The 13,343-nt window shown below is 44.6% G+C and overlaps 1 protein-coding gene across 1 annotated transcript in view; it reads left to right on the top strand.

Moving 5' to 3' along the window:
- The window catches only part of RET (ret proto-oncogene), a gene marked incomplete at both ends in the record, with an annotated part of 117,502 nt that overhangs the window by 85,670 nt on the left and 18,489 nt on the right, over positions 1-13,343 (top strand). The window contains 2 exons of the mRNA XM_083364185.1: positions 4,151-4,298; positions 12,062-12,169. Coding sequence (XP_083220311.1) covers positions 4,151-4,298; positions 12,062-12,169 — 256 coding nt within the window. The remainder of the gene's footprint in view (positions 1-4,150; positions 4,299-12,061; positions 12,170-13,343) is intronic.

Genomic DNA, 13,343 nt, shown 5'->3' with positions numbered 1-13,343 from the left:
AGCTACAAATACAATGGCAAAAAATCAATATATCATGGAGGTGTGCGTGTAACAGCTAACCAATTTTATGTATCTTCTCTCCCCCACCCCCTCTACTTTCGAGTGATAAATAGAATTATTTTCCCTCTTAGGTGTCTTAAAAGCAAACATTAAAAAGACTGAACAATGAAGAGGTCAGTAACTGTAAAACTAGCTATTAGAGGCTTAGAGTTAATACACTGATATGCTAGCTAGTTAAACAGAATGTTTATGGATTGCGATTAGATGTAAGGGGTAAGGCTCTCTAAAATAAAGTTGGGTGTTATTATTTGCAAATCCCTAGTTTCCACGCGCGTTTTGTGATCCGACCATATTAAGCCCGTATGAACGGCAAATATTCCACATGTTTCTGTTCGTTACAATACTTTATTTGTTAGTTATGTGCTGTTTGGTAAAGAGCATAACACATGATTGCTTGTTCTACAGGAAGGAGCAATTAGATTATAGTTAACTATTTTTTTTTTCCTGAAGCCTGCAATCAATTATTTTAATGTTCCCTAGCAACCTCAGCCAGCAATTTCTCCTTGCAGCTGTTAACAACTGTGCCAGCACAATATATCAAATTTAGTTCTTCGCTGGGGGAAAAAAAAATGCCATTGTTTAAATGAAAGCAAGGTTTGGTTTGGTTTTCAAGAAGCGAAGTGGAAATCTGGTTGTCATAGTCACCCATTTGTGTCTTGAATGACACACAGGGAAAGAGAGCACACACACACACACACACACACACACACACACACACAGCTATTTGTTTTACAATACTGAGCTCTATAAATAGCCCCCAAATGGTGAAGACACAATGACTTAGCTCCAGTTTCATTTCCAAACTATATTGGGCATTTGCGGTGACTGGACTTAAATAACCACGGCAAGAGAGGTCGTAAAATGGGGCAAAACTGACGTAACTACTGCCTCGCTTAGCGACATAAATGTTTGGGCTCAGTTGCGGTCATAAGTCGAGCATCACCTGTATATTCAAGGTTTTTGGAGCAATCAGAAGAACAGTCAGCAACTCACAACTGAAAAAGAAGTGAAAAAGGAAGAACGCCCAAAGCCCAGAGTCCGAACCACCGGTCTTTCCACGATGTGTTTCGATATTAAGAGCAGATGTTTTCCGTGGAAGCCTGTGTGTTAATTTGTTTTTTTTTTAAATTCTCAGTAGCTTCCCAGTACAGAAAAGCAATTGTCTAGATTGAAGAGGTGGCTTTTGAAAAGATATTTCCCTTCCCCTTGAAGTTACATAAATCGGCACAAAACTCTGTTTGCAAACAGCGTTTAGTCCCTTCCTCCCGGCACCAAGAATACAGAGAGGATTGAGGCAGATTCCAGCATAATTGCCACCTACTATTTATAAATCTTAAATTTGATGGGGTAGGACTGTCAAGCTTTCTGCAGTTATAAAATGTAGACCTGGGATCTCTTCCAAGCAACCACTGTGGACGCTGTGTTCCAAGGTCCCAGCAGAGGCTACGTTTGCCATGTTGCTGGGGGGAAAAAAAGCCCTCTTAATTTGGCCAAGTCTGGTATAAATAGTAGATCCACGTATCTGTGGAGATTCTCTGTCATCCAGGTCCTGGTTGTCCCAAAGGTGCTTTTTCAGGAGAGAAGCTTCTTCAGCTCTGACTGGATGGTGGGGAGTGGAAGGATTTATACTCCTTGCACCCAGCTGGTCATTTGCATTTTGAGAGAGTCGTTGAGGCCCCTTGGAGGTTTATCTGTCTCCTCAGGGTCGCCTGAGTAGTGCAACTGTGTGTGGAGCCTTCTTGGAACTGCTGGAAGCAGGCTCCACGCCTATTTGCGCTACACGGGAGACCCTGATGATACCAATAAACTTCCAGGTGTCCTCAACGGTTCTCTAAAAGAATGCAAACGACCAGCTGAAAAAAAAAAGAGAAAGAAATGTAGTTGCTTGCTCTCCAAGTGTACACACGCATAACACACGTTTAAACACACCATATACAACATGTGTAGACCTACACCCTTACATATAAGTAACATATACATATTAATCCCTGTCCATCTTGAATACATAATGGAGGAAGGTTGAGAGTTCACAAGGTTGATACAGCTGGTCGTTTGACTTCTCTTAGAGAGTCTTCAACAGGGAAGGGACCCAGGGCGGAAAACATGCTGCAGCCAAGAAGTCACAGGTAAACCCCCAGGTGGCCTAAATGTCTCCCTAAAAGAAGAGTATCAATCCTTCCATGTGGCCTGTATAAAATAGAGTGGTTCTCTTTTTTTTAAATCACTAACTATGATTATTATAAGGGACGCGGTGGCTCAGTGGGTTAGGACGCTGAGCTTGTCAATCAGAAGGTCGGCAGTTTGGCGGGTCGAATCCCGAGTGCCGCGTAGCAGAGTGAGCGCCTGTTACTCGTCCCAGCTTCTGCCAACCTAGCAGTTCGAAAGCACGTAAAAATGCAAGTAGAAAAATAGGGACCACTCCGGTGGGAAGGTAACAGCGTTCCGTGCGCCTTTGGCGTCCAGTCATGCCAGCCACGTGACCACGGAGACGTCCTCGGACAAGCGCTGGCTCTTCGGCTTTGAAACAGAGATGAGCACCGGCCCCTAGAGTTGGAAACGACTAGCACGGATGTGCGGGAGAACCTTTACCTTTACCTTTTAACTATGATTATTATAGCCTTATTCTGGTGTTTTAATGCTATCTTCTTCCTACATTCAGAAAACCTCCAAAAAATTGAATAGTTCTCTAGGTAGCACATTTCCGACTATAAATCCTTGTTTAATCACCAAAGCAAAGTTTGCCTTCTCTGTGTTTTATAGAAGGCCTGAAACTTTGTCGTGCAGAAAACCTGTGGTTCTGCTGTCAGATCTGCCAGGTAGATCCGACCAGGAAATAACTTTGCAGAAAGATTAAAACCCATCTGAAACCGGAGAGTGGCTGATCAGGATTTGAACACGAGATCCTTTTCAGCCGAGGATTCTGTGTTATGAGATGTTTGGATTTTGGATCTAAACTTTCCTTCAGAAGTCAAAACTAGGCAAAGCAGATCCCATTTCTTCCTAAAAGTTTACATAGTGTTCCATGTCGTTGACAAAAGCTAATAAATACCAGCAACCAGTTTAAATAATAACAGTAACAATAACAATAACAATAACAATAACAACAATAACAATAACAATAATAATAATAATAATAATAATAATACAGACAAGCACCCGCCACATAACACCCTGGACTTAACAATTGTCAATAAGAAAGACAAAAAAGTCTGGATAGTGGACGTGGCAGTCCCTGGAGACAGCAGAATAGACGAGAAAGAACTGGAGAAGATAACAAAACACAAAGACCTACAAATAGAAATAGAACGACTGTGGCAAAGGCAAGCAAGGGTGGTACAAATAGTATAAGGCGCCTTGGGTGCAATCCCCAAACAACTGGAGCACCACTTGAACACCATCATTGGCATTGACAAATTCGCCATCAGTCAATTGCAAACGGCGGCCTTACTAGGAACTGCTTCCATCCTGCGACGAGATCTGTAATGCCATCCAACATCCACATCTGCCTATCCCAGTTCCTTTGTCGACAGGTAGACAAAAAAGCCAAATCCAGTCTGAACATCTGGCTGACTGTGCGATGATCAATAATGATGATCATGATGATGATGATCATGATGATGATGATGTTGGAAGGGACCTTGGAGGTCATCTAGTTTAACCCCTGCTCAGGCAGGAATCCCTATACCATTTCAGGCAAATGGCTGTCCAATCTCTTCTTAAATACTCCCAGTGTTGGAGCATTCACCGCTTCTGGAGGCAAGTTGTTCCACTGGTTAGTTGTTCTCCCTGTCAGGAAGTTTCTCCTTAGTTCTAGGTTGCTTCTCTCCTTGATCAGTTTCCATCCGTTGCTTCTTGTCCTGCCCTCTCGTGCTTTGGAGAAGAGCTTGGCTCCCTCTTCTTTGGGGCAGCCCCTGAGATATTGCAACTCTGCTGTCATGTGTAGGAGCCCAAATAGAAGAACCCAGCTCTCTGTGTCCACTGATCCACGGCAAGGAGCAGCAATATTAATTCGAAAGAGAGAACGAGGCACCTGCCAGATGCTGCTCGGCCTTTGGTTTCCTTGACTTTCTTCTCTTCCTTTTCTCCTTAGGAGGATCCCAAGTGGGAATTTCCTCGGAAGAACCTGGTGCTTGGCAAGACTCTGGGCGAGGGAGAGTTTGGAAAAGTTGTCAAAGCGACCGCCTTTCGACTTAAGGGTAAAGCTGGCTACACCACGGTGGCGGTCAAAATGCTGAAAGGTAGGTCCACCCTGGGAAGCTCTGAGAATCATTTGGTAAGAAAAAAACGCTGTCCTACTTATTATAGAGTATGTCTAGAATAGAATAGAGTAGAGTAGAGTAGAGTAGAGTAGAGTAGAGTAGAGTAGAGTAGAGTAGAGTAGAATAGAATAGAATAGAATAGAATAGAATAGAATAGAATAGAATAGAATAACAGAGTTGGAAGGGACCTTGGAGGTCATCTAGTCCAGCCCCTTGCTTGAGCAGGAGAACCTATACCATTTCGGACAAGTGACTGTCCAATCTCTTCTTGAAAACCTCCAGTGATGGAGCACTCACAAGTTCTGGAGGCAGGTTGTTCCATTGGTTGATTGTCCTCACCGTCAGGAAGTTTCTCCTTAATTCCAGGTTGCTTCTCTCTTTGATCAGTTTCCAACCATTGTTGCTCATCCTGCCCTCTGGTGCTTTGGAGAAAAATGTGACCCCCCCCTCCTCTTCTTTGTGGAAGCCCCTCAAATACTGGAACACTGCTCTCATGTCTCAGCTCTTTGATGTGGGAACGCAAGGTGGCATATTTGGGAGTTATCTCTAATGTTATTCGTGAAAGAGCAACCACGTGAGACTGCTACTCCTGCTACATGTCGGAAGAACCGAGGCGCTTCTGAGTTGAAAGAATTAGCTCAGGGGTCCTCAGTCCCTGGGCTGCGGACCGGCACCAGTCCGCGGCATGCCAGAAATTCAGCCGTGCAAACGAGCAAAGCCCCTTTCGCGGGATGCAGGCAGCATGCAAGACTACACCCCCTCCGGTCTGCGGAAAAACCTTTCTGTATGGAACCAGTGCCCAAAGGGTTGGGGGGGCCACTGAATTAGCTGGCGACATCACCAGGAGATGCCCACTTGGGGGGGTCCTTTTCATGTCCCCATTAATCTGCCCACCAAAGTGGTACCTATCCATCTACTCGCGATGACTCGAATTGCTAGATTGGCTGGAACTGGAGCAAATGACGGGAGCTCTCTCATCCTGCAACTCAGCAGCACTCGAGCCTCGAGCGAGGTCTTATTGATTGTCAGCCCAGTGTCCCCAAAAAAAAACACATGAGCCAGGGCTGTGTGCTTAGCCCCTACCTGTACTCTTTGTACACATATGACTGTGTATCATCCGACCCATCTACTGCGATAATTAAGTTCACAGATGACACGACTGTGGTGGGTCTTATTACAGGTGGGGATGAGACAGCATACAGGGCGGAGGTACAAAAACACTCCATATGGTGTTGCAACAACAACTTGCACCCGAACATCGGCAAAATGAAAGAGTTGGTGCTAGACTTCCGGTAGGAAAAAGGAGGAACCTGCCCCACTTTACATCGGGGAGGACTGTGTGGAGAGTTTCTTCCTTTAAATTTCTGGGAGTCTACCTCTGCGAAGATCTGACCTGGAAAGTTAATACAACTCAGGTACCCAGAAAGACCCAACAGAGGCTTCACTTTCTTAGGGTCTTGCGGAAGAACAGGGTAGAACAACAGCTAATGACCCTCTTTTACCGGTCTACTATAGAGAGCGTCCTCTCGTACTGTATTGTGGTTTGGTATGCTGGTCTGACAGCTGTGGATAGCAAAGTATTACAGAGGGTGGTGAGCACAGCACAAGATATTGTGGGCTGTCCCCTGACACCACTGGATGACCTCGCCAGGGCTCGTTGCCTTGGAAGAGTGAGGAAAATTCTCAGGGATGACTCACACCCTGGACGGTATCTCTTTACTCTCCTACCATCGGGTAGGAGATGCAGGAGTAGAGCCAGCTGTACCAACAGGCTGAAAAACAGCTTTTATCCGTGGGCTGTTAGGCTCTTGAATGGGATATAATCTCTGTGAACTTATGCAGAATTGACTTGGGAGGCCGGTGTGTGGTGTAGTTGGTTCACATGGTGTGGTAGGATGGAGGGTTTGTTGTCACTGTGTGTTGGGGGATGGGGGCACGAAGGGAGGCTCAGCCAATCTCAATGTATACATGGTGGTACTTTGACAATAAAGGTTCATTCATTCATTCATTCATTGTCAGCCCAGCGTCCCAAAAAAAAACCCCACATGAGCCACTGCCTTCCCTAATCGTATGAGGCTGAGAGACAGCGTCCTCTTCCTCCTCATTGTTTCCTTCCGCACAGAGTCTGTAGGGCATCAAGTGTCTTCCAAGGAATCCTACCCTTGGCAGCATCTTCTCCTTTGAGGTCCTTGTCCTTGAGTCATCTTCAAGCGTCAGAGGCCACATTTTGCGTGGTCTACCCCGCCACTGTTTTCCCTCCGTCAACTCGTATCACGCAGCCTTTTTGGGGTATTGATGTTCTGGCAAGTGAAGAATGTTGTCCAACTAGGCGCATGTGACGCTTAGTCGCGATGGTCTGCAACTACGTGGATCCACTCCACTGGAGAAATTTCCTCATCGGTGAAGTTGATGGAACACAACGAGAGAGCAATGGACCCTGTTTCACCCCTGAGGTCCATGCTCAAGCTCCATATTGACCCATTTTAAGTCCAACATATTAATTAACACAGAGTAACGGAGTTTGACGTGACCGCGGAGGTCTTCTAGTCCATACCCTCTGCTTGAGCAGAAGACGGGTTGATTGCTCTCACCGTTAGGAAATTTCTCCTTCGTTCTAGGTTGCTTCTCTCCTTGGTTAGTTTCCAACCGTTGTTTCTCGTCTTGCCTTTTGGTGCTTTGGAAAATAGTTTGACACCCCCCGCCCCCCATACCTTTGAAGGAGCCCCTCAAATATCGGAACACTTCTGTCACCCCTTGTTCGTCTTTTCATTACAGTAGACAAATTCAGTTCCTGCAACTGTTATTCATATGTTTTAGTCTCCAGGCCTTTAATCATCCTAATTGCTCTTCTCCACGTGCTTTCCAGAGTCTCAATATCTTTTCTATGTTGTGGCGACCAGAAGTGGATGCACTATTCCAAGTTTGAGCTTACTAAGGCTTTGTAAAGCGGTAGTAGAACTTCACATGATCTTTTTTTCCTATTTATTTATTTATTGAAAAGTTTTACAAAGTTTTAATGAAAACACCCCCCTCCCCACCAACCCTCCGCCCTTCCCTCCCCCCCGGACTTCCCAAAGCAGAATACAGGGTATTACATATAGCAATCTTAAGCAAACATATGCTAAATATCTAATACAACGTTAACAAACCTTCCACCCTTTAACTCCCTTATAACAAAACTAAAATAATTATAATAACGCTTCTATAATTATTAAAAATTATTCACATGCTATTTGAAACTTTCTAGTCCCATATTTGTTTTGAATATAATCAATCCATCTTTTCCATTCCAAAATATATTTTTCTTGTGACGGGTCTTTCAAATATGCTGAAACTTTTGCCATTTCAGCTACTCCCATTACTTTAAGTATCCATTGTTCTACTGTAGGTAAATCTTCTTTCTTCCAATATTGCACCGCCAACAATCTGGCTGCCGTTATTAAATGTAACATTAATTTAGTTTCTATAACAGTACAATCCGGAATAATCCCCAATAAAAATAACTGCGGGGTAAATCTTATTTTTTTCTTAAAAACTTTCTGAAAAATCCACCATATTTTTATCCAAAAAGCTTTAACATTTTTACATGTCCACCATCTATGATCATAAGTTGCCTCTTCATTACCACATCTCCAACACTTAGGTGGTTGATTTGGATACATACATGCTAACTTTTTAGGATCTAAATGCCATCTATAAAACATCTTATAAAAATTCTCTCTTAGGTTTTGTGCTTGTGTAAACTTTACATTTCTAACCCAAATTTTTAGAACTTCACACGATCTTGATTCTGTCCCTCTGTTAGTGCAAGCTAGGACGGCATTGGCTTTTTTGACTGCTGCCGCACACTGCTGGCTCATATTTAAGTGACTGTGAGAGGGACTCCAAGATCCCTCTCACAGTTACTTGCATTGAGCCAGGCTCCACGTAGTCTATACCTATGTAGTTGTTTTTTTCTTGCCTAAGTGTAAAATTTTTACTTTTATCTATATTGAATTTCATTTTGTTAGATAGGGCCCAGTGTTCAAGTCTGTCAGGATCTTTTTGGATCTTGAGTTTGTCTTCTGGGGTGCTGGCTACTCCTGCCATATTTATATTTATTTATTTATTAATTCAATTTGTATACCGCCCTATTCCCGAAGGACTCAGGGCGGTTTACAGGGCAAAATTTAAAAACAATACAGTATAAAATTAAGTAAAAATTAAATTAAATATGGCCCCCAAGAATTAAAATCTCAATTTAAAATCATTAAAACCCCTCAGTCCAGACCTGATAGCTCAAAGAGCCAGGTTTTTAGGTCCCGGCGAAACGAACGAAGGTCGGGGGCAGTCCGGAGTTCCGTTGGCAGTTGATTCCATAGGGCAGGCGCGCCCACAGAGAACGCCTTCCCCCTGGGGATCACCCGTCGGCAATCCTTGACCGGCGGTACCCTGAGGAGGCCCTCCCTGTGGGAGCGCACAGGACGATGGGAAATTGACGCTGGCAGCAGGTGTTCCCTCAGATATCCCGGACCCAAGCCATTTAGGGCTTTATAGGTCATCACCAGCACCTTGAATCTCACCCGGAGGGCAACCGGAAGCCAATGCAGCTCGCGGAGCAGAGGTGTTACATGGGAGTATCGGGAGACTCCCATCACGACTCGCGCGGCTGCATTCTGCACCAGCTGAAGCCTCCGTGTGGTCCTCAAGGGCAGCCCCATGTAGAGAGCGTTACAGTAGTCTAGCCGGGAGGTGACGAGCACATGGGTGACTGTGCGTAGGGCATCTTGGTCTAGATAGGGCCGCAACTGGGCACTGCTGTGGTCGTCTGTGCCAGATCAGTGGTAGTAATTTTATGGAACATGATAGCAGAATGTTAGCTTTGCTGATTGCATCTCAGTTAAATTACCTTTTGATAGAAGTTTATATGGATGTTCTGTTTCTTAGCTGCCTGTCAGTTTAAGGAGAAGATTTCATACCTAAAAGCATAAAAATAGCAGCTCATTCTCTTCTCTTCTCTTCTCTTCTCTTCTCTTCTCTTCTCTTCTCTTCTCTTCTCTAAACTTGCAATTGGTTTAAAATTCTATGCATCAGAATTTTCTCTTTCTCCAAAGTCTCTGGAACCCTTGGAAATAATCTTCAAAGCTATCCAAATCATCTCTGTAACTGATTTGAAGGGTTAGAACGCCAAAAAAAAAATGTTGGGACTGGAATATTGACTTCATCCAAAAATGTAAATATCCTCTGAAAACTGACGAATAAGCAAGCGGTTAATGAGAAACAGCTTTAAAACTTGTTCTGCTTTGAACAAATTACTTTCTCTTCTCTTTAATTTAGTATCAGAGTTTTGAAACCACTTTCAAGCAAAAATGCCACATTTGCAGCTTGCCCTTTGGGCAGAATATTGTTCCACTATCATTTTACATCAGGAGTAATTGTCCTGAAATTCTTATCTTTTACGTCCTTTCACCTTTTGCAATTTACCTTTCAGTTCACGGTGAAGAAAATACATCAGCGAAAAGATTAGACAGGACTCAAATCCAAAGCGATATCAGATTTCAAGTGCCAGAAAAGTTTCAAAATTAAATTCAGCAGTATCCATGGATGAATTGGTTGAAAGCAGCCAAAGCAGTGTAATTTAACATTCCCAGAAAAATGTCATTCTGGGGCTGCTTTTGTTTGAAAATTGACAATGAAGGAAAAAATAATAACTTCATTGTCACTTTGAATGTACAGTAATCGGCATACATTAAAATGAAATTTCGTTGCATGCAGCTCCCAAAGGGTCACCCACCTCCCATATACACTCCATAAATGTGACAAAAATATACAAGTAAATATAGAATTATGTGTATATCTACATATATTATATGACACAGAGAGATATCAGAGTCTGGTTCAGATCATGTATACATATGCATGGCGAGAAAAACTTACTTAACAGGAATGCGCTTTGAAATTAAAGTACAAGCAAATATGTCTGTGGATCCCAATTCTTGGGCTTAAACAAGTTTGATTTCTGTCCAAATCGAAGTTGTCCTTCCTAAACTCCCCTGCACAGCGTAACTTCCCTTGTGCCTACTCTTTCTTTAACCCCTAATAAATATAATCAGCAACGCAGCTTTCCTGGAAAAGTTTAAATGGATGTGTCACTTTCCACCCAAATGTGTTGGCACTCTCCCCCCATCCTTGTAATTACTGTGAGTTAGTCATCCTTCATTGGCAATTGGGTAACAGTGAAAGATTGTGTAATGCTCAGGAATTGTTCAGCTCAACACCTGCTGGGGATGGCTGGCCTCGTTGCTGAATTATCTGTAAACGTCTACGGAGATTCTCAGTCATCCCAGGTCCTGGTTGTCCCCAAGGTGCTTTTTCAGGAGGCAACTGGCCTTCCTTGTTTGTTCTTTGAAGACCTTTCACTTCTCACCCAAGAAGCTTCTTCAGCTCTGACTGCAGGGTGGGGAATGAAAGGATTTATACTCCTTGCAGACCGCTGCTCATTTGCCTTCTTTTAGAGAGTCGTTGAGGCCACTTGGAGGTTTGTCCCAAAGATGCTAATTCAGGAGGCAACTGGACTTCCTTGTTTGTTCTTTGAAGACCTTTCACTTCTCACCCAAGAAGCTTCTTCAGCTCTGACTGGAGGGTGGGGAATGAAAGGATTTATACTCCTTGCAGACCGCTGGTCATTTGCCTTCTTTTAGAGAGTCGTTGAGGCCACTTGGAGGTTTGTCCCAAAGATGCTAATTCAGGAGGCAACTGGACTTCCTTGTTTGTTCTTTGAAGACCTTTCACTTCTCACCCAAGAAGCTTCTTCAGCTCTGACTGGAGGGTGGGGAATGAAAGGATTTATACTCCTTGCAGACCGCTGGTCATTTGCCTTCTTTTAGAGAGTCGTTGAGGCCACTTGGAGGTTTGTCCCAAAGATGCTATTTCAGGAGGCAACTGGTCTTCCTTGTTTGTTCTTTGAAGACCTTTCACTTCTCACCCAAGAAGCTTCTTCAGCTCTGAGTGGAGGGTGGGGAATGAAAGGATTTATACTCCCTGCAGACTGCTGGTCATTTGCCTTCTTTTAGAGAGTCGTTGAGGCCACTTGGAGGTTTGTACCAAAGATGCTATTTCAGGAGGCAACTGGTCTTCCTTGTTTGTTCTTTGAAGACCTTTCACTTCTCACCCAAGAAGCTTCTTCAGCTCTGAGTGGAGGGTGGGGAATGAAAGGATTTATACTCCTTGCAGACCGCTGGTCATTTGCCTTCTTTTGGAGACTCTCCAATAAATAGGGAAGGGACCCAGGGCAGAAAAAACCCTGCAGCCAAGAAGGCTCCAGGCAGATTTGCACTACTCAGCTGACCATGAGGATACAGACAACCCCCACAAGTGGCCTCAATGTCTCTCTAAAAGAAGACAGATGACCAGCTGACATTGCCAGATATTCCTGAATACCCCCGGATAGTCCAGCTGACCCCCTGCTCACTCTTCTGCCCGCCCAACAGGGTGTACGTAAAGGCGGAGGACCGCCAGCAAAAAGGGGGCTATATATATATATATATAATAGCTTGTATTTGCCACGGTATCCTGAAAAGGAAGCGTCATTTCTCCATTAGGCTACTGCTAAGCTTGTAAGCCGCCCTGAGTCTTTGGAGAAGGGCGGGATATAAATGGAATTAAAATAAAAATAAAATAAATTTGCAAAATATTCGAATGTGTCATTGCCAGATCCTGCCTCAGCTCATAGAACTCTTTTCTCTTCCTGCTCTGTTCCACAGAGAACGCTTCCGTAAGCGAGCTCCGGGACCTGCATTCGGAGTTCAACCTTTTAAAGCAGGTGAACCATCCTCACGTCATCAGGCTGTATGGTGCTTGCAGCCAGGACGGTACGTATTTTGATTGGATTCCTGGAGAACTGGCTTTCCAGAGTAAAAGAACGAGCAAGAGAGGTTGAGTGCTCTTAAGAGCAGAAGTGGAGGAAGGAGGGAAGGGTCACAACAGAAAACAGAATAGCAGAGTTGGAAGGGACCTTGGAGGTCATCTAGTCCAACCCCCTACCCAGGCAGGAGACCCTATACCATTTCAGACGGGTGGCTGTCCAATCTCTTCTTGGAAACCTCCAGTGATGGAGCGCCCATGATTTCTGGTGGCAAGCTGTTCCACTGGCTGATTGCCCTCACCAATGGAGGGTATCCATGGGAAAAAGTTGAGAGACATGGTCCAGCCGTTTAAAGAGAAACGATCCTGGGCAACTGGGCTCTTTTTAAATTCCTGGACAAAACGTTCAGAGTTTAAAAACTCGGTTTGCCTCCGAAGAACCACCCCTGTTAACTGTGGATAGCGTGGTCTTATTTATCTGGACTCTTTAAATGGCTGTCATGAGCAGTGGCCTCACGTTCTCCCATTTCTAAGCCACGCACACGCTTAGGCAATTGCCTATATTGTATTGCAGGAGGGGGGAGGGAAGGAAAGAGGGAGGGAGGGAGGGAAGGAGGGAGAAAGGAAGGAAAGGAAGGAAGAGAGGGAGGAAGGAAGGAAGGAAGGAAGGAATGGAAGGGAGGGAGGGAGGGAAGAAGGAAGGAAGGAAGGAATGGAAGAGGGAGGAAGGGAGGGAGGGTGGGAAGGAAGGAGGGTGGAAGGAAGGAATAGAAGAAGGAGGGAGGGAGGGAGGGAGGGAGGGAGAAGGACGGGAGGATGGAAGGAAAGAGGGAGGGAAGAGGAAGGAATGAAGGAAAGAATGGAAGAAGGAGGGTGAAAGGAAGGAAGGAAAGGAAGGAAGGAGAGAGGGATGAAGGAATGGAAGAGGAAGGAAGGGAGGGAGGGAAGAAGGAAGGAAGGGAAGAAGGAGGGAGGGAGGGAGGGAGAAAGGCGGGAGGATGGAAAGAAAGGGAGGGAGGAGGAAGGAATGAAGGAAAGAATGGAAGAAGGAGGGAGAAAGGAAGGAAGGAAGGAGGGTGGAAGGGAGGAAGGGAGGAAGGAAGGAAGGAAGGAAGGAAGGAAGGAAGGAAGGAAGGTAAATAAGTCTGAATTCCTAAAGTCTCATAGAGGAGACAGATCTCC

Source organism: Vipera ursinii (genome assembly GCF_947247035.1).
Source record: "Vipera ursinii genome assembly, chromosome: 5".
Taxonomy (NCBI): domain Eukaryota; kingdom Metazoa; phylum Chordata; class Lepidosauria; order Squamata; family Viperidae; genus Vipera; species Vipera ursinii.
This window is presented reverse-complemented; position numbering and strand designations above follow the sequence as displayed.